The 22,606-nt window shown below is 35.5% G+C and overlaps 1 protein-coding gene across 4 annotated transcripts in view; it reads right to left on the bottom strand.

The window, feature by feature from the left end:
• HMCN1 (hemicentin 1) overlaps positions 1-22,606 on the bottom strand; it is a 420,069-nt gene that overhangs the window by 297,367 nt on the left and 100,096 nt on the right. For all 4 annotated transcript variants that reach the window (XR_008999387.1, XM_057507948.1, XM_057507950.1 and 1 more), the window contains exons 3-4: positions 14,999-15,157; positions 13,933-14,055 (exon numbers count right to left, since the gene is read on the bottom strand). Coding sequence is in view for 3 of the 4 variants with exons in the window: in XM_057507948.1 (XP_057363931.1) it covers positions 13,933-14,055; positions 14,999-15,157 (282 nt within the window). In the remaining variant the exon portion in view is untranslated. The remainder of the gene's footprint in view (positions 1-13,932; positions 14,056-14,998; positions 15,158-22,606) is intronic.

Raw genomic sequence — 22,606 nt, 5'->3', positions numbered from 1 at the left:
TTTAGGCTAGAAATTTCTACAAGAATAGTTCTCTTTGAAATTCTGAATTCAACTTCCCAGGCGCCATCTAAAAGAGGAAGTCTAAGGAGTGAGTGAAATGAAAAAGTACTAAAAGACATTCCCCAAATATTTCTGAAGCTGCAGAAATATTCAAGGTAAGTTTTGGGAAAAGTACAGATTGGTTTTTGTACTTTATAAAGATTGGTTACAGTATTTTATAAAAACTGGTTATTCCTATTGTGTTTACTTCGGAAAACTGATTTGAAATGACCTTTGTTCTGTTTGATGTTGCAGGCTGAATTCATAAATGACATTTGTCTATATTCATGTATTGAGCACTATATTGTATCATACATTTCTAATAAAGATGGGAAACATTATAATTATAACAGAAACAAAAAAAAAAATCCAGGAAGCCAAGATCAAGACACATACATACTTGTGATATTTATACTACTGAAAAATAATTGAAATTCAGGAAAGTTATTTCCTAAAGAAGTTATGAAAGCAAATTCAATTTATTGGAAAGCAAATTGTTCCTTTTGTCTGATCTTTCCCTATCTGTGATACTTTCACTTAAATATATTGTCTAAGACAGTATTATTTCATAAAAAAGGTAAAGTGTTAGATATTCCCAGTTGATCCACTGAGTTTCGCTACTCCAACAGACTACACTAATGCATGTATCACTATAAAAAGTCCATCTTTGTCATATACCAATTATTTCACATAAAGTAAATCTGCGTAACAGATTTCTAATAGCTCTATGATATCTCTACATATTTTAACTACAATCTTTAGCATTGGTTATCCTATTAGGAAAACAAAGAGTCCTTAGAGGGAAAAGTATATTCAGAGGCAAGAACAATCTGAACTGAATCTGTGTATGTACAGAGTCAGCTAATTGACAGGCTGACTAAAAAGAATCAAGAAAGGATCAGAAAGGCTTCTAAAGGATGGCAGAATATGCCAATCAAAAATTTTACTCTTTGGTATAAGGATTATTTTGAGAAACAGCAGACATACAAGAGGCTCTGAAAACTGAGTAGAAATTACCCTTTCATCAGGGAAATTTACATTCATATAAGAAATCTCTGTTTGTAAGGGTGTCTTCCTCTCTGTACCAAGATGAAAAGGATGACTCTAAATTACAAGAGAATCTTTTCCATTGAGAAGGTTCTGACTTAAATCTGAGTAACAAACCCTTGTTTACCCTTGTTAATGTTGATTTTCCTGGTCACCTCCCCCAAACTGGCCACCCTACCCCTTTCTTTCCTTTTCTTAAACTGAAGGTGGTATTTCAGCCTGAGGTCTAAGCCATCTTGGAGAGCTGCCAATTTTTCCCTGGGTATCTCCCATGTATACATAAGGTATACATGTTAATACACTTCTGTTTGTTGTTTTTCATTACTCTGTCTTTTGTTACAAGGTTCCCAGCCAAGGCAGAAGAGTAGAGGGAAATTTATTTTTCCTTCCCACACTTCCAAGACTCCATTAAAAAGAAGTTTCAGGCTCTTGGCAGAAAGGAGTAATAAGAGAGAATCCTTATTTGGGGTACCTGAATTTCAGGTCATGCTCTAATCTAGAATTAGCATTCCGGTGCACATGGAACATCACTAAACTTGGATACAGGCTCTCCCTATACACAGTAAAACTATTGGCAAGATAATTCCTTTCTTCCTCAATTTTCCATGGCTATTATAACTAAACAAATAGCAGCAGACCTGGAATTTTCTGTGAATGTGAAAATCACTATGTATTTCTCCTGGTCTACATCTCAACCTCACTCCACTATTTTAATTCTTCATTCATTCATTCAACATATGTCAAGTGTCTATCACTCTATACTTAGCACTCTGGTAGTCAGCAGAGATATAAAAACAGAAGTTCTTACTCAAGTAGAATTTACAACCTATTATGGTAGATACATTGATATTCTAATACAATATGATAATACAATGAAAGAAAGGCACGTAACCCAAATGTGGGGATTCAGGAGGGTTACTTAGGGAAATCACTCCTAACATGAGATTGAAGTATAAGTGGGTATTACTCAGTAAATGAGGATGAGGGATTGGTGGCTGGTATTGGTGCGAGTCTGGAAAGCTCTCAGGAAGGGAAGAACAGCACCAAAGTGTCAAAGGAGAAAACGCAGTGCATCAGAGAAAGTGAAAGAAGTATATTATAAGTGAACCCGTGATGGCTCACATCTACATTAAACTTGGTCATCCTCTAGGACGCGAGTACCTACAATTATCAATCTCTTTTTTCTGTTTTCACACCCATTCTGTTGTATGCTTTCTCTCCATTAACCTAACTTTTTACTGATCCTTCTAGCCCAAAGTCCTTCACTGTTATTTCTAAAAACTCCCTTCCATTGTTGGACACCCTTACTCCCAGTTTTCACCAAAAATTCAAGGTATTACTAACCTCAAAGGAAATACATTTCTCACTTAGGCTGGTCTGTTCTCCAACAGATTTTCTTAATGAAAGCTGCTCATTCTCCTACACCTTATAGACCCATACCCCATGAATTGAAAGACTGGATTTGGGGAAGCCTTCTCATTCTTCACTACTGCTTTCCCCACCCTGAGTAAAGCTCTGACCCTTCGAGACTTGTATCATCCATCTTTACTGCCGTGTTGTTGCTCTTCCTCATTTATTGAAGACTTTGGCACCTGGACCATAGTCTTTCTCTCTGTTCCAAGTCTTGCACCATAGTGATTTCCACATTCATACAGACGACCTATCCAACTTGCTCACCTCTCTATACCTTGACCTCCTCACCTCCTATAACCTCCATCACTGCTTTATTTCAGCCACAAACTCTCATCATGGAACTCGCCATCAACTAGTTTATCTTGCCATCAATGATCTTTGCATTCAGTTGTTCCCTCTACAACCATTTTGCTCCATGAGAATATGACAACATCTATTTTTTCTCAATATTCAATCCTTAAAGCCTAATACGTACTAGGTAAACCTCAACAACGTTTATTGAATGAATGAGTGCATAAAACAAAAAATAAAGATATGAATAAACGTGGAAATGGAGAGACAAGTAAAAATGCCATATGGACACATATGAAATGAGACATTAGGTGAGGTAAGGAGGGTTGATTGGGGAGGCTGGTACGAAAATAAAATGGGAAGCATTTTAGTGACTAATTGAGTGAAGAGAAAATGTCAAGGATGATTTAGGCTATTTGAGCTGTGTTGACTGGAAGAAAGGGGGTAATATCAAGAGCAAAGGGGGACTCTAAAAAGGAACATGTCCAAGGGGTAGGTTCTAATTAGGAAGTGTGGGTAGCACAGTCAGGCTAACATGACCATAGTTCAGTTAGAATACAGGACAAAAGCTGGAGATTTGGATGTCACCTGCACAGACTAAAAAGGAAATCAGTGAGATTCATTCTTTCAGAACATTCATTTAATAACCATTAATTTAGTACACAATGTGGCTCCAACATTGTTTTAGACATGGCAAATGAATGTAAATATAATATTAGGCAGAGGGAAATACTTAAGAAATGAAGTAGAATAACAGGAAATAGAACAGAGAACGAGGGGTGTTATTTTAAATAATGCAATCAGGAGAAAAAGACATTTAAGTAGAGATCTAAATGAACTGAGGAATCAAGTCATGCAGAATAAGGAAGAAAAGATTGATGTATAGCATCAAGAGAAAGAATATGTTTAGAGGCTAGCTAAGGTTGAGAAACACAAACAGTCAGAAGAAGAAGAAGATGGAATGGACATATGGGAGGGAGAACATCATGGATGTTCAGGGCAAGAGGGTTTCAAAAACCAGAAATAGTCAATAGCGTCACATTTTGCAAAGGAGAATGAGGACTGACTCAAGTCATTAGACTACATGAAGAGAACAGTTCTAACTGGGTAGAGAAAGTGAAAGTTAAAGATAACAGGATAAACAGTTAAGAGGTAACATAGAAACTATTACCACTTACGAAGTTTAGTAAAGAAGATAAGGCCTGTACTTGAGGAAGAAGCAAAATTTAGAACGTAGAGTTTGGTTCTTGATTTTCCTACGGAACAGGGGGTGACTTGGTCTCTTTTCTCCTAGGTTCCAGAATCTGGCATTCCTGAGACACCAAGTCTACCTATGATTCATCCTTGCAACTCTATTTTTAAAAACTGCATTCTTACCAGATATATAATTTTAATAAGCATCATTTGAAGTCATAATAATTCTAATTACTTGTTTTTATTAACTTATAATATAAATTTTCTATTCCTTATCATATTATTGAATTAACTTATTTAATAAATATGATGCAAATGAACAATGGTCAAATTTGCACAAATGGGTCTAATTCCTGGAGACTTTCTTCCTAGTCACAGGAGAAACTAATATTCAAATTTTAAAATGTTTAACCATATCATGAATCTTTTTTCTAAGTTAATAATTTTAAAAGGTGATAAAATAACCCAACAGTTGTATTTTTAAAGTAAATAACTTATGGGTGCCTATTTAAAATTATAATTAAGAATTCTGAATGATTTGTTTCCTTTTTCCTTGTTCATTGCCTCATGCCAAAGCTGTTTAAATTATATGGTAAATGGCCTTAAAGTACATTTTTCTTTTGGGACCTCTAGCAAGCAAGAGAAAAGCCATTTGTGATTTTTGTCATAAAGCCAAACTATGACCAAAATGTTACAAAGGAGCTCTCAAAAGTGGCACATACCATCTCTCAAAAGATTTTGCTTTTATAACTCTATTACAGTTGGTTCATTCTAGGAATGCATAAGGAAACCTGGAAAATATATGAAGTGTGGACTCTATTTCCATTTATTTTCCCTAGGTCATAAGGAAATTTCTTAAATAAATCTTCTCTTACTTTGACCCTTAACACTTTCATCTCCTCTTTGATATTGCAGAACAAGAAGGAAAAATCAGATTGTCTCTGATGAATGATTTTACTTTTGTTGAACCAAGTGTAAATAAGAATAAATCACGACATATGCTCTGCATTTTCATAGCATTTGCAATTTAATATCTTCATAGAACAGCTCACCACTTCATTACAAAAGCCTACTGTTTTCTAAGTTGTCTGTTGGTTTTTATTATAGAGAAATATTTAATATAAAGCCTTGAGTTTTCTTCTTTCTTTGTATATAAAATTCCTTAAATTGCTTTTCTAAAAACAAATTCATATGTTTATTCCAAAAGTATTAGGTGACTTTTAATTGATATAGTTATTTCTGCCAAGGTACTAAATAATGTCTTTCTTCCAATTTTAAAATAATATTTATCTACTATGTTTAGTACAAGAGTTGTGACTTTTTCTTTCAGATGAATAGTAATTATTAAATGGGAATCCTGGAGAGTTAATTAAGAAAAGAAAATTAGAAAAAAATATAAACTCTTCTATGTCTAGAGATTAATAATAGCCAATTACCTTGGGCCTGTTATATAATTGCTATTAAAGGAAAATCCTAGCCATAGGTACCTCTTGTCTAGAGAAAAGATGTAGTAACGAGACCTTTTTTATACTTTCCCTTTCTGTGATAGACAAAAGACTGAACGTTAGTGTCCTGGGCACACAAATCTCTTAGTTAGTCCATCCAAATTTGCCTGGATGTTCAGGAGGCTTTTAGGAAAGAAGAGACTAAGATTCCAATATTCATCTTCCCAAGATTCAAAATTAAATCTTTTTCAAAATACTTTGGACACATGATCTCACTTTTTTTCACAATAAATTCTCGCTGCATGTATCTTCAATAATTCCTAGATTAAATGATTGAAATGGAATTGCTTTCTTAACAAGAATTTAAAATCTTTACATACTACTAATATAATACTTTTTGAAACAGCAGGTATATAACCTCATAAATGTGTTAGTTCTCCTGCTCTTTCTGAATTCCTATAAATCAGATACACTCTGGTGTGTGTGTGGAGAGGGAAAGACATGCTTATTAATTGACCATAGACATAGCTTTCTCTAAACAAAATGCTTTAAAAGGAACCTTTAAAATTTAAATAAAATCTGAGAAGAAATATCCAAATCATTGAGGGCCTATAAAACTGGGTCAATAAATTTTATTTTCTTCAACATTGCAGATTTCTTCATGTTTTCTTGTGTTTCTTTGTGGTTCCCAGTAGATTAACTGTTCAAGAGATCATGGTCAGTGACTTCAGCAGCTAACTAGTGTTTCAGTTTTAAATTTCAAGCACTTGAGAAATTCAAATCTTTAGTTACCCCCACAGCTCCAGTAAAAAAAAAAAAAATACCAACCCCATCTCTATGGGAGAACAGATCATCTCTTTCAAGTCAGTGTGGATTTGAATGAGTTTTTCAATGACTTTGAGATTGACAATATAAATTTTTGGTAGTAAAGACCCTTGCAAACCCAGAGTTAGCTATGCAAGGAATTGACTGATTCAGTCAAAGAGGATAGCTCAGCCAAAACTGGTTATTTTATTTTAGCTTCTAATCAAAATAAGTCATTCAAGTAAATAGGTTTATTTTGGTTCCGTTGATTGCAGGTAACCTAATGGCTAACATCTGCCCTTAAACAACACGTCTTTCATTTCTTTTCAGACATATCTTTTCAGGCTTTTATATAAGCTTCTTTCTTGTCTTACTCTGATTTTTTGCTGTTGTTTTTGGTATTTTAGGAAGAAGCCTTAGTGAGTGGTTATCCGTTCTGCTTTTGAATTTTAGACAAGGAATACTAGTGATAAAACACTGTGGTTGTCTTGTGAGGTTCTGTGGGACAACAGTCTCATATTGAAATTTACATTTCATAGGCAGTAAATTTTGTTTTGTAGATGACTCTCAACTGCCCTCACAAAGGGTGCTGTCAATCTGTAATGAGTACTTCAAACAGCTCCCAGAGCCAAGGACATGAAACCATGAAATGGAACATAGACATTCTCATTTTTTACAGGATTATCCTTTTAAACAATGCCTTCTCCTCTTCTCATTCCCTACTGTTTTACATTGCAGGGGGGCTCTGCTTGACCCTGGGTAGTTTTTGCCCAAGTGAGATTCTATTGAGAAGAGTCATCTTTTTTTATCCCCATTTGCAGGGAATATTAGGTACTATGTATACTTTAAATGTCATTTGGAAAACTGTTCACATGCTCAGAGAGTTCTATGAGCAGTAAATAATATTTAGACAATAAATTAAATCTGATTTTTTTTTTCTGAGCAATGAAAAACATAAAGTACACATGGCTTCATTTAACACTGTTAGTGACCTAGAAAGCACCCAGGGGCCTTGGAGCAATAAGGGAACTGACATTAGAGCATTACAGCTCTGAGCACCACTCCTGAGGATAACACGTCAATCTTACCATAATACTAGAGTACGAGCACATCCCACTTCAATGAAGGTAAGCATTCCTTTTTTTTTTTCTGATGTGTTTGTGGATATGCAGACATCCATATTATTTTGAAGGATAAGCTCTGAGCTCTCCACTTGATTTTCAACATGTAAATAAGTGAATTCAGAGAAGGGAAGTGGAAATGTTTATGAATGGCTTTCACACATTTCCTGTAGCTAGCTAGAATGTCATACATCCTACAGTGTCTCTCATACATTTTCAAATTCCAGAGGTAACACCCGTTTCTACTTATTTTCAAGGTCAGCAGTAAGGTTATGTTTTTAAAATAATGTCTGGAGTAAAACTCAAAATAGGGGAAAAAAATACGGCAGGTACCTCATTTCAGAATACAAACTGTTCAAAACCCGGGGTTTCAGAGTCTCATCATTCAAGCCCCTATGCAGAAAGCTCTTGGTCTGAATTCTAGTCCCAAGTGGCCTTTAACCAAAATAGCAGGAAAGGGATGTGTGAATTTATACTCCAGCAAAATTTATACTTTTTCTAATTATAATGAAAATTATATAAAACAATGAAAATGAATACAAAACTAGCAACAGAAATATATCCAGTAATCTCTAATCTATGTGGCTTTTTATTGTCAGGTTGTTGGTATTTTTCACAGTCAGTTTTAAGACTGTCACTTCATATACACCTATCATCTGATCCAGTCATTTCCTTCTTTGTTTTTTTTTCAAAAGAAATGTAAGTATATGTCTATGCAAAGAGTTGTATATGAATACATACAGCAATTTTATTTGTAATAGCCAAACACTGGAAATAATACAAATGTGCATCACCACGCAAATGGATAAACAAACTTTGATATATGCATTCAATGGAATACTATGAAGTAATAACAAGAATGAACTACAGATAAACACTATGACATAGATAAATCTTAAAATAATTATTCTGATAGTGGTAAGCCAGACCAACAAAAGTGTCCATATGCTACCATTCCACTTGTATAAAATTTTGAACAATGTGAACTAGTTTATAGTGAATGAAAGATCAGTGGATGTCTGGGAACGAATGGGTGGTACTGGTGTGGACAAGGAGGAAGTAGCAAGGGACACAAGAAAACTTGAGAAGATGACAGAGATATTCTTTACCTTGATTGTGTGATGGTCACAGGTGTCATAATATGTCAGATAGTAAGGTTTAAATGCATTTGGTTTAATAGAACCAATAACTCAATTCAGCAAAGTTGCAGGATACAAAATGAATACACAGAAATCTGTGGCATTCTTATATACTAACAATGAACTAGCAAAAAGAGAAATCAGGAAAACAATTCCATTTATCGTTGAATCAGAAAGAATAAAATACCTAGGAATAAACCTAACCAAGGAAGTGAAAGACCTAGACCCTGAAAACTACAAGACACTCATGAGAAAAATTAAAAAGGCACCAATAAATAGAAACACATCCCATGCTCATGGATAGTGGAATATTATTCAGCCATAAGAAGAAAACAAATCCTGCCATTTGCAACAACATGGATGGAGCTAGAGGACATTATGCTCAGCAAAATAAGCCAGGTGGAGAAAGACAAGTACCAAAGGATTTCCCTTATTTGTGGAGTATAACAATGAAACAAAGCTGAAGGAACAAAACAGCAGCAGACTTACATACTCCAAGAAGGGACTAGTGTTATCAAAGGGAAGGGGTTGGGGAGGGTGGCCTGGGAGGGAGGGAGAAGGGGATAGAGAGGCATTATGATTAGCACACGTAATGTAGGGGGGTCATGGCAGTACCGCAAGGAGAAGACAAGTAGTGACTCTATAGCACCTTACCATGCTGATGGACAGTGACTGCAAAGGGATGTGTTGGGGCGGGGGGCTTGATAATATGGGTGAATGTAATAGCCATAATGTTGCTCATGTGAAACCTTCATAAGATTGTATATCAGTGATACCTGAATAAAAAAAAGATAGCCTAGAATGTGACAAATATAACTGACAAATCATTTAGAAAAGACAAAGAATTTGTTAAAAGAATGGGAAAAGGATCCAAGTTGATCATTTATAGATGAGGAAACCTGACTGGGCAATAAACAGGTGAAGATGCTCATCTTACTAGTAATCATGAAAATGGCCATTAAAATGTCAATCATTCAAAAAATAAAAATAAATAAACATGTTTGGTTTATTGTATGTTAATTAGGATCCTGAGGGACAGAGGGTGAACTTCGGCTCCCACGGGACCCACGGTCCTCCCTGAGTGCGGACGCTGGCTGCTGGAGGAGCTGGGCTTGCCTCCATCTGCTGTCATCACTCTGCACTGTAATGACACCCCCTCTCCTCCTCTAGCCTCCTTGAAGACAGGGACAGCACCTTCTCGGTTCTTGCTTTCCCAGTGTTTAGTATGGTGATTAGCACCAAATACTCCAAATATTTCTTGAATAAATGAATAGGGATGGAATCGCTAATGTGTCCATTTTTTTTTTTAATTGTTAAAACCATATCCTCCGAAGAAAACAAAAGTGGAAATCAAAGGCAAGGGCTTACAGGGTACAGCCTCAGGAAAAAGACTGTGTACATCCCCTATGTTCCAACATTAAGCAGAAGTTTAAACTTTGATCAAGATGCTTTACTTCAGGTTCCTCACCTGTGAAATAGGGGTGATCATGCTGCGTTCCTTATAGGCTATAGTAAGGATTAAACGAAATGAAGTGAAAAAAATGAAACTCTTGGTGAATGGCCATAATAAGCACTCAATCACCCTAAATTGATACTGGTATTAGTTTCTTTAATCACAGGAGCAATCAACAAGCAAAGCAAAGAGTTGTGTGAGCCTTTCATGTTTAATAGAGAATGAGGGCCCAGAAGAGCAGGCCAGTGCCAGAAAGAGAAGCTTAGGGACCTCTCCAGAAAGAAGCACTGAGTGTTCACAAGAACATTGGAATTAAGGCATCCTACACCAAAGACCTGCAAGTTACATGATAGGATAGTCACTGAGATGCATCGTGAGACTTCTAAATACCATCATTTACTTTCTTCAAAAAATAAAAATTATTTGACAATTATCCTTTTATTTACAGAAACTTCCATCTGGTATCACATAGCCATCTGGCCAGTATTACTTATAAGTAATAAAACCAATCCACAGGGCTGGGATGTCCAGGCAGAAGGTTATTTTTAGAAAGATGGGGAGGATTTGAAGAGATGAGTTGGGAGAGGTAGGGAGAAAGGATGGGGACACGCAGGACAGTGAATTACCCAGTTAACATCGGATCGTTTGTGTTAGCTTTTTGACACAAGAATATAGCATCTGTGGGTAACTTTGAGATTTCAAACTTGTACATGTCTTATAATAAAGGAAGCATTAATTAGACCCATTGACAATAATCCAGCTTACAAAGAAATGGAGTAAGGCTGTTTAGTTCCTTTTCTAACTTCAAAGGTGAATTGTTTAAGTACATTCCTGAGGTGGGTCTGAACTTGCGCTTCCAAAATTAATTCCATACAATGATTTATAGACCACTGATATTTGGCCAAATAACTTCTTTGCTTTGTTTTCCCTTTTATGTTAAAGGAAGATGAAAGATACCTAGACCTTCTACTTAATTATTATTCAAAAAAAAAGAAAAACAGGGAAAGAAAAAAACTAAGTAAGCTCAAAAGAGAATGGATATAAAATATACTCCATTAGGATTGGAAATTGATTAATTAGATTAATAAGGTAAAGATAATATATTTCCTTTAGACACATTAGATAAAAACTGCTCTTGAGTAAAATGAAAGGACTCAGCATGTGCGGGGCATCCCTGCAGTTCTTGTGTCTATTAAATATATTTAATATATTATCACTATAGCATCTATTTTCCCTAGAGATAATAATGTATATAAAAAGAAGAATTTGGAACAATGAGAAAAGAAAAATGGCTAAATGACATGCTATAAGTTTTGCAGATCCAGTTTTAACGCTTTCACTCTGCTTTTTGTTAACAAAATCTTCCACCTTGGTGGCTTTCTTTAAGGAACACATTGACTTGCACCATTCCTGTAAACCCTTCACAATATTTTTCATCACACACAGGGGAAAAGAATACCATCTCTCTAGCCTCTCCTTGGACTCTCCCACTCAAATTCATTTCCTAGCAGCAACTAGCCACCTGGTTTCTAACAAACATAGTGGCACAATTTCCCCACTTTGAAAGCAAAATAACATTATGAGGACTATAATACTAGTTAACATTTATTGGGCACTTAACCTGTACGGGACCTTGTATGGAATACTTTTACATGCATTATCTCATTTAATCTTATAAATGACTTTCTAAATGGATAATTCTATTATACCTATTTCACATACAAAGAAACTAGGGCTTACAGAGACCATGTTACCAAGAAAAATAGAAATCTTACCAGTTAGGATGCATTTATCTTCAGGTAGCTGAATACTCAACTCTGACTTAAGCAAAAAGATCATTTCCTTAAACCTGTAGGCTTAGCAGTAGGATGGGTTTGAGTGCTGACTTAATCCAAAAGCTTTGGATTTTCTTAGCTCTTCACTTCCCCGTGGATTTTCTTCATCCTCAGGCTCACATGAAAATGCCTGCGCCATATCTGATATTCACATACACACAGGACAATATCTAGAAGAAAACTTTTCCCAGACACTCCTGGCAAAATTCCCCATTTTGTCTCAGTAGCCCAAAGCAAATGAGATGACCTTTCTAGAACCAGTTGACAAGGGGGTTGAATTGCAAATACTGACAGATAAATTGAGGCCCATGTCTGTTGGCATCAACTACAGTTTAGAAAAATGGACAATAGTAGCAATGTTTTTCTCTAGTCCTACTCCCTAAGGTAAATTTAAAGATTAGAATACCAGTTGTAGATCAGGGAGAGAAACACTATTAACAAACCAGTGGGTTAAATTTCCATTTTATAATCTGTATTGGCAAAATTTTCTGCAACATACACCAAATTTTAATAAACTGTTATTGGGTTTTTTTGTGTATCATTGATGTACAATCTTATGAAGGTTTTACATGAACAACTTCGTGGTTTCAACATTCACCCATATCAAGTCCTCACCCCTCCATCACAGTCACTGTCTATCAGCATAGCATGATGATACAGAGTTAGTACTTGTCTTCTCTGTGCTATATTGCTTTCCCCGTGACCCACCTATATTGTGATTGCTAATTATAGTGCCTCTTAATTCCCTTCACCCTCCCTTCCCACTCATCCTCCCCAGCCCCTAACCTTTGGTAACCACTAGTCCTTTCTTGGCATCTGTGAGTCTGCTGCTGTTTCATTCAATTAGTTTTGCTGTGTTGTTATACCCCACAAATGAATGAAATCATTTGGTACTTGTCTTTCTCTGCCTGGCTCATTTCACTGAGCATAACACCCTCTAGATCCATCCATGTTGCTGCAAAGGGAAGATTTCTTTTTATGGCTGAATAATATATCATTGTGTATATGTACCACTTCTATTTACCATTCATCTGTTGATGGACACTTAGGTTGCTTCCATATTTTGGCTATTGCAAATAGTGCAATGATAAACATGGGGGTACATATGTCTTTTTGAATCAGGGATCTTGTTTTCTTTGCGTAAATTCCTAGGAGTGGAATTCCCAAGTCAAATGGCATTTCTATTTTTAGTTTTAGGAGAAAATCCATATTACTGTCTGCAACAATTGTGCCAATTGATATTCCCATCAAAAGTGTAAGAGGGTTCCCATTTCTCTGCATCCATGCCAGCATTTCCTGTTTCTTGTCTTTTAGATGTTGGCCATCCTAACTGGTGTGAGGTGATATCTCATTGTGGTTTTAACTTGCATTTCCCTGATGATTAGCAATATGGAGCATCTTTTCATGTGCTTGTTGGCCATTTGAATTTCTTCTTTGGTGAAGTGTCTGTTCAGATCCTCCACCTATTTTTTAATCAGGTTATTTTTTCTTTTGGGTGTTGAGGCATATGAGTTATTTATATTTTTTGAGTGTTAAGCCCTTATCGGATAAGTCATTTATGAATATATTCTCCATGTATGAATATATTCTCCCATCCTGTAGAATGCCTTTTTGTTCTAGTGATGGTGTCCTTTGCTATACAGAAGCTTTTTAGTTCCATATAGTCCCATTTGTTCATTTTTTATTTTGTATGTTTTTGGATAAGTATATATATATAGTTAGTTAGTTACAGTTTTTACTTTAAATCTTAGAAACCAAACCTCATTATGAGAGTTTTGCTCAATAACTAATTTCTTCATATTCTACTTCAATGAACAGTGAAACCTCATTTTACCAGTTATCCAGAAATACAAACTGACCTTACTGAACAAGAACTACAAAATTTTTCAATTTCCATCAAATGAATTTTAAATACATTTATGATTAAATCTAAATGTTTGTTAACACAGTATAATACAATCTAGAAATTAATACTAAATAAACCGATGCTTCTCCACATTGGTTTAATGTCTTTATGGACCTGTGGACTAGGGAAAAAAAAAACACTTTTTAAAAAATTGTTTTTAAAATCAGATCTGTCACAATTACGTTGGCCTAACTGATTCTGGTAATGTAGCTAGGAATAACATAGACACACTTTATTAAACTGACCTCATTAACTTGTTTTTTGTCCAGATGAAACACTTGACCAGAACTTGTAGAGGCAATTTCTTCATAGACTTTATATCCAATATGGCTCCTATCGTCACAGTCTCCAGTGAGCACAAATACCACCTATGATTTTTTTTTAAAAAAGAAGACAGTTTAAAGGGTTTTCAGTAATCACTATATCTTTATTAAACACCTATTGTGGGTTAACATACTACTATGTACTTTATATACCTATTTGCCTAGCAGTGTGCATATGTATGTGTGTATACATATATATTTTTTCCAATATCTATGCACTTTGTAAAAGATTTTAAAGTTTCTCTTACTAAAGAAGTAAGACTTACTTTGTCATCTTTAAATCAAAGCTTGGACATGTGACTTGCCTTGGCAGTTCCAAGCCCACACTCAAGAGGTCTTGTGTATTTCCACTTGATCTCTGGGTGTGTTTCTGCCTTGGCTATGAGAAGAACATTGTCTAAACCAGCCTACTGGTCTCAGAAAGAAGCTGAGAAACCTGCGAGGCAGAACCAAGCCATCCCAGAGATCAGCCTACAAGCCAAACCCAATTATGTCCAGACACACAAGTGAGCAAGCCTAGCCTAGGTCAACTGAGCCCTACTAACATGTGAGAAATAAATGCTTATTCTTTTAAATCTTTACTGAGTTAGAACAGAGGATTATACATCAATAGCTAATTGATGCAATGAGTAACTCTGACTCAGGCAAGATTACACATGAGATGATATTTGAAATACAGACCTTTTTGTTGGGTCTTTGTTTTTGGCAGTTATAAGGAAAAAATGGTAACAAGCCCCTTAATTATTCCCCAGTCATTTCTTCTCTGTATTAAAAAACAAGGCATTCATAAAAAAAAATCACAGATCCTTTTACTATGTTTAAATTAAATGACACACATGTATTGTAATACATATATATGGATCGATAGCTGTAGTTATTGACATTTGCCACACACAGTGTCATCAAAGAAGAAAGGCAACCTCTCACTGTATTCCCTTCCTTAAAGCTGTATTCAAATGGAAAATGTGAGGAGTTGGTTCCCACTTACTTGTGATTGCTTCTGTTGGATGAGCTGCAGCACGTCGCGTGTAAGCCGATAATCCTTGGACCGCGCATCAGTGAAAACATAGATGAAAGAACCAGGCAGAGAAATTTCCAAGGCAATTTTTATAGCTCCAATACTCATTTCTGGACAATCACCACCACCCTGTTGAGGAGCAGAGAGAAAAAAAAATGGAATTATTTCATCAGCAGAAAAGGATAACTTAGTTAATGAGAGGTGGCTCTAAGAGCTCTAGAACCGAGCAAATACTCTCTCCACTTTTTTCTGTTAGTGCCTCTGTGGATTAGCAACTTTGGTTACGAGGACATGGAAAAGATACAAAGGGATATGGAGACGGAGAAACCTGTACTTAGGCAAAAATTATAAGTTCACCCAAAATACATAACAGAAATTGGTATGTATTTCCTAATTAAATGTTGATTCACCCTCCCATTCTTTTACATGACTATTTGATACATCCCCACTTTTCTTATACCTTCTCACTCGAATGACGTTGCTTGTACTACACTGAGAAAATAGAATCCATCAGAAGAGAATTTCCATAAACTCCCATGGCCCACCTACGAGAGGAGCCACACACTGCCTTCACAGTGAAGGAGTCACTCATGCTCACAGGTGAGGCGAACTTCTTAGCTGTGCCTAAATCACAGACATGGCTTCTACGGTTGTCTCCTCTCTCCATTCCACTGCCAAACACTCCCTCTTTACTGGGTCATTCTCGTCGGCAAACATGCTGGTATATCTTCCATACCCCAAGTTTTTGCATGAATGTTACCTATCAGAGAAGCCTTCCATGACCACCTTATATAAAATGAACTACCTTTTTCATCCTTTCCATTCTGCTTCATTTTTTTCTACTAACAACATGATCTCTATTTTATTTTCCACTTGAATAGGCTTAATATATTTTCCTAAACAAAAATAGCCTTCACCCTAAAATCAAGTTTATTTATTCACTTGAAAAATTATACAGATTTATGGATGAAATTGGAAGCATGATGTATTTGCAGTTTTCTATATCTTGAATTTAGGATTATATCCTGCTTATGTTTCATGTTATCAGTGTTCTTCAAAATCACAGGTTTTAATGATTACATACTATTGTATGATATCTATATCCCAGAATTTAATCCATCATTTCTCTATTGTTGAACATTAATGGGCTTTTAAAGTTTCCTCTATTATAAATATATAAATAAAAATCATTATAAACATTTATATATATATACAAATATGTATATATCATGTCTGATGATTTCCTTAGCATATCAATAAATACAAGGCCAAGAGAATGGACTTTCAACCACTATGTTTTGAGCAATTTCTAACTGCTAAACACCCTGCAAGGATTCGGGCATACAAAGATGAACAAGGCTAAAAGTATCCTGTCTTTAAGAAGTTCATGGTCTAGAAAAGACAATCAAATAAAAAGCAGGGCAGCTTGGGGACATGGGGGAGTCCTGTGGTTCTGGAGTCCTCCAGAATCCATTAAGTAAGAGTTATTTCTCAAAAAGAAAATAATTACTTGAAGAAAGGAATAAGGTTTTAGCTTTAAACTTCAAAGAGTTAATTGCTCCTTTCCCCAGGATCCAGTCTTAGATTCTGATACAGGTATCTTGAGAACAAAAGATAATCTTTCATAAGAATAAAATCTTAGAACTGTTTACACTGCAGCCTGGGTGAACTGGAGAATCATTTCCTGCACTGGATCCTACTCAAAACTTACAGCCTTTGAATCCCTTTATTAAATGAGCTGGAAGAGAGCACCAACCGCTATAAATTGCTTCTAAAATCAAGAAATGTGCTAAAAATTATGTCACTTTATTAAAGGGGCTGATGCTGTGGTAACCCAATCATCACTTTTGAGAAGATATCAGTTATAGATCCAGAATTTTACTGAGGTAGCAGTATTTTCTATTTTTGTAGGACTTAGATCCTGTCCTTTATTACTTACTTGCATTTTCACGGCACTTCGTTTAGCAGATAACTGTTTCCAAAGACTTGTACACTTGTATCTTCAATCTGTACTCATCCCCCAAATTCCAGTTTTCCATTTTTACTTGTTTGTGAAACATCTACTCCACCTGTTCTATGGGTCTTTATAACTCAATGCACCTAAAATGGAACTCATTTTCTTTTCCCCCAACTACATCTTCCCTATTTTTGTTAATAGTACTATCTGCATACAGGTTCTGGTTGGAAACCTGAGTCATCTTTGACTCCGCCCTCTTCCTTCAGCTAATCAACAATCAAACCATATTCCTTCTACCTCCATCAGGAATCTGTCCCCTCCCTTCCTCTTTACTTCCTACAATTCACTCTTCTTATCACTAATTTTACACAAGTATAGCCTCCTATCTAATTGTCTTTATTGCAAGTATAGCCTCCTATCTAATCTTCCTACCACCAAACTTCATTTTTCCTGCAGTAAAAGCCATCTATAAAATGTCCCTACTTAAAATCTTTCACTAACTACTTACGTTAGATCAAATTATCTTTCTAGCACTCTGTCTCCTCCTGTTTCCTCTTCATAAATTGCTTCATTTAAGCTGAGACTTCATTCTATTCTTTGAATATGCCCCTTGCTTCACACCTTCATGTCTTTAGTACTTTCATATAAGTAATCTTTCTATTGTTCCCTCTCCACCATCAAACACTCCTCACCAATAAATGCATATCTAAGTTCTCCCATTTTCTATAAGCTCTTTGTTGGCAGGACCTGTGATTTCCTGAGTCCTTGAGTCCCCAGTTCACAGCATTTGTTGGCATATCGTAATCACTGAGTAAATATTTGTCAAGTAGAACTATTTTCTTTCCAAGGTTGAGATAACATACCTTCCCATCTTTTTTTCCAGTCAGATTACTTCCTCATTCTTCAGATATACTGTAATAAGCTTTACTCTTTAATGATATAACATATTTTCCTCTTTATAATATTTATTTGGGGGCAGTTATTGTGTGCACCAAATGCCAGTGAGTGCATTCATGTGTTAGCAAAGTGGGAAATAGCTACTAGGCACATTAATAAATGTAATATGTTAGACAAGAATAATTACTTGCAGCCAACTTTGCATATCTGTAATGAATATTCTGGACTGCTTAAAAAAGTTAAGATTCCTATTATATTTTCAGAAGTGTGAACAAAAAATCATTTCTCAACTGTGCTTGACACTGTGCACCAGAATGTAAATGACAAAACATAATTTATCCATTCCACAAGCATTTGTTGAATGGCCAAGAACATAATACAGCTTCGTAGTAGTACAACCCCAAGGAGAGATTAACAGACTTTTGCAAGGGGCTAGGAGACGTCTTCTGTCTATGGGTCAAAAATCAGAAGAGCTAAGAAATCTCCAGAGATACATGCTAGGAATGGCAAGAATGATAAGTCTTATCTAGTTACTGAGTGAAGGACAGTCTCTGAGCCATTCGACTTGTGTTCGGATTTACTCTAAGAGGACCTAAGGATGCCTTAGTTGCCCCCTAAGCATTACCCAGGCACAGACCCTAGAGACATTAGACTCTTCGGAAGTGACTCCAAATGCATTCAACCCATTGAGATCCTTCCATAACTTCAGGCTCATCCTAAAACTTGAATGTAGCCCTTTAAAAAATCATGTACTGTGAAATAGGACCTCTAAGGCTTTAATTTTTTTTCACCCTACAAATTTGAATGGAACAGTTAAAAATCACCTATCAATAAAGCCAATACAGTCAACAACATTTGCTTTAAGTATTGGAATCACCTTATTCTCTGAGAAAAAGCACCTCTATGAAACACTGAACCTCACACACATGACACCGAAAATTGTTTAATGCCCAAAGGAAAGGCTGTGATGAGCCGACACAGCTCTAACTCCACAGAGAATTTCACAAATACAATTGTAAATGAAAAGCCTTCCTTCGATTTCTTGAATTCTTTTACATTATACTCTCCAAAAAGAACTGCTTGACTTTTATAGAGAAACTAGCATAAAGTCACAAAGCAGCCAGAAAATTGGGGAATGTCAAGTCAAAAGGAAACATTTTGATCCACATATGTCAAAAACCCATACTGAATGTGGTGATCCATCCCTTAGGAGTGATTTGTACAGCTAATTTTTTTCTGCTGTGGAAATCAGTGTGTTCTTTACAATAAAAATGATTTCACATTTGCAGACACAGATGATATTGTAATCATACTGATTACATACTCATTATAAATTGTTCTCAGGAATAAACCTCTTCTCTCCCCAGAAGAGTACAGTATCTTCAAATTATTACCTTTCTGCTTACAGTAGTTAGAGGCGAACTCAAAAGTAAAAATAAGTGTAAACTAGCAATTCATATCTTAGTGAAATAATTTGTCTATCTCATTGTGGATGCAGGTTCCTGAAAAGAAAAATAAGTTTCTGTTTTCCAAAAGAAGTTAACATATAATGTGATATCCTTATAGAGGCTCCCTTTCTGATATTTGAGCTGGATTTTCTCAAAATTACAAATTATAAATCAACATTAAAACAATCCATAAAAGGAATACTTTAGATATGTGCTAATAGAGTAGGCACTAATAGCCTCATGTGGCTCCTGAGCACTTGAAATGTGGCCAGTGTGACTGCAGAACTGAATGTTTTTTATTTTAATTCATTGAAATTTAAAGTAGAAAACTACAGAAGTACTAAATTTTTATGTCAGTGACATGTTGAAATGATAATACTTTGGATATATTGCATTAAAAATTATTAAAATTTCAACTTAAAATATATTACATATGTGGCTCATATTATACTTTTGTACTGCTTTAGAATGATGCATCTGATTTGGTTATGCAGGCTTCTTTCTAGATCATTAATTCTAAGATTGTTGCTTTGCTCTAGTAGTCTTCCATGAACTTTGTTTCCTGGCAGAAGTTATCCAAAGTTGAAACAAAAAGTTGCTTCAAGTCATTGAGGGTCAGGATCAAGCTACAATCTGCTCCCAAACTCCACAAATGATATATTGATCAGAAGCTTAACCACAGGTTTATTAACTGGGTTTCCCAAATCATTAACTGATTTTCTGATTTCTTAAATTTAGTTTTGGCACAATAGGGCTAGTATGAACCGTTGTCAAAATGTCCATGTATATACCACACAAAGTCAAATGCATTAGGTTCATTTGCATCAAACTCATGTACAGATTTTAAAATTAAGAATGATAGGATTGTGACTGGAACTATAAAAACATACTTCTTTCAGTTCCAAACTTATAAAAAAAGTAGTCTTTTAAAAGCCTTATCATTTTCTCTTTTGGCCAGAATATCAAATAGAAAAAAAAAGGGAAAATAATATTCCATAAAACATCTATGATGGAGAAATTTAGAACTAATGAACTTGAATCTAGTGAAATGTCTCACAAATTTGATACTTTTATTGGTAATAAGGCACTCTACTTGTACTGACTCAATGGTTATCTACTCTGAGCCTGGAACAGAGATGGTATTGTCATACACACTGTGTGATTTACTCTTCACATCAACTGATGAGGCAGGTATCATTTTTAACACATGTTATTTATGGACAGAACACTAAATTTTGAAAACCCTTGTAAGGCTCACACAACTGGTAAGTGAAAGAGTAGAGTTCTGAACTCAATTCTGCCTAGTCGGAGAGTTCACACAAACTCTGGTGAGGCAATTATTACCTTCATCAGCTTCTTTGATTGCAAGCTAGCTTGTCAGAGACCCTAAAAAGCAGAGGAAAAGTCTCATTCTTCTGAATGTCCACAGGCTAGAGTTCATTTTTTCTACTGAAGCATTTGCTGAATTGTATTATAATTAACCTGTTTCCTCGCACTAGATGTTTGATCCTTGAGGGACTTAGGAAGTGTTCCACTTGTTTGATGAATGAGTGGATAAACGAATGAATAGTGATTAAGTGGGTGAATGAGATTGTGCAAAGCAATCATGACACAATCAGGCACACTTGCTGTATTCAGTCTGAGCTTTACTCAAGCCTAGCTCATCTCATTTCAAGTAATATAATTTCAGAGCTAAGTCCCCTAAAAGTCCAAGTGCCAGAAATTACTCTTCAGCCAAGGAATACACATATATTTATTCTTAGAGGTATATAAAACTAAAACCTCCACCACTCACCCCCCACCCCCACCCCACCAATCCTGGAGTTCAGTCAGGATTAATATTTAACAAAAGAAAACAAACACAGCTATGTAAATGTATCCCCCAAAATCATATAAACTTACACATCCACAGAAAAATGAAAGGTGTGAGGAAGGTGAAGTACATAATACCTTGAAATGCATAATTCCCTAAATATACACGAGAAGGGCCTGATTTTGTTAACTTTGTGTTTTTACACAAAAGTTATATGCAAAACATAACTAATTTGTATCAGTAGACACATTCTTGCTCAGTATTTTGATATTCATTTTATCTATAATTCTACTGATGGCTACAATTTACTAAGTTGCCAAAAGACACTTCAGATGGAAAAAAATGTGTACTGAAAACACAGAAGCATGTGACCTTTCATAGTAAATGTTGCTCCTGGAATTATAGGGGGAAAAAAACTGTAATTAGAGTTACAGTGATAATTATGTTCAAAAAATAAATTCCTGGAAAGCAAGATAAAATAAGAGTGAACAGAATTCTTATCAGTTGAGGGAGTAATAAAACACAGATTATCATGCTGTCTTTTCTAAATGCGAGACAGTGTGGGAGTAGCACTGGGATAAACTGAACCTTTAAACCCTGAAAGGAGTTGGAAAAAAATGAGGTCCCTGTCCAAAACCTAATGGGAAAATGCTCATCAAACAAGGGAGCTGAGAACCAGGAAGACAAATCTCAGCCCAGACACTTGCTAGACTTATTTCTCTTATAGTCAACCCATTTCACTTCTTCTATTCTCATCATCCATTTTCGTTGAGCCACCAGTTTATACCAGTTTTTTCCAGGTATGCTTAACTCTAAGCAATCAGAAAATGAAACTCTTTTGGTAGGCTCATACCTGAGTCCAAAAGATTCTCACTGCTGATACAATACTTGTCCTTATTCTAATATGAGTACAACTTACTAAGCCTAGTTTCAAAGTCAGACTGTATTTTTTTCACATGAAACACCCATTGCTTGAAATGTCTTATTTATGTAATTTGCCTTTTACCTATACACCATTTAGGAATGAAATTCAGTCACAAGGCCAAACAGAAGTTTACAACCCTTAGTTCTCTTTCCTAAAATACAGTTGTGTGATTCTGTGATGGAAAACACAGAATGCACATCTGGAAACTATTAAATTACATTGACCCTAATTTAAAGGGCATCCAAGCAAGTACAAAATAAATCAGAACAACTGTACAGTTCTACTGCATCAGTGACATTTCATCTTCATCAAGTGTAGAAAATATGACAGAGATGTCCTGAGAGACCATCAGTGCCCAACCTTCAAGTCTCCATAATCAAAATAAAAGATATTACATCCCAAGCAGTCCACCATGCTGTCCTTTACTAGTTTGAAGAAGATAGAATCCAAATCAAGACATCAAAGAAATGCTGACTTTGATTTCAGACACATTAAAGATGAACAATTACAACCATTTCCACGCTTTCAGGTTATCCCT

The sequence above is a fragment of the Manis pentadactyla genome, chromosome 9 (genome assembly GCF_030020395.1).
Source record: "Manis pentadactyla isolate mManPen7 chromosome 9, mManPen7.hap1, whole genome shotgun sequence".
Taxonomy (NCBI): Eukaryota; Metazoa; Chordata; class Mammalia; order Pholidota; family Manidae; genus Manis; species Manis pentadactyla.
The sequence above is the reverse complement of the archived record's forward strand: the minus strand, read 5'-3'. Positions and strand labels throughout refer to the sequence as shown.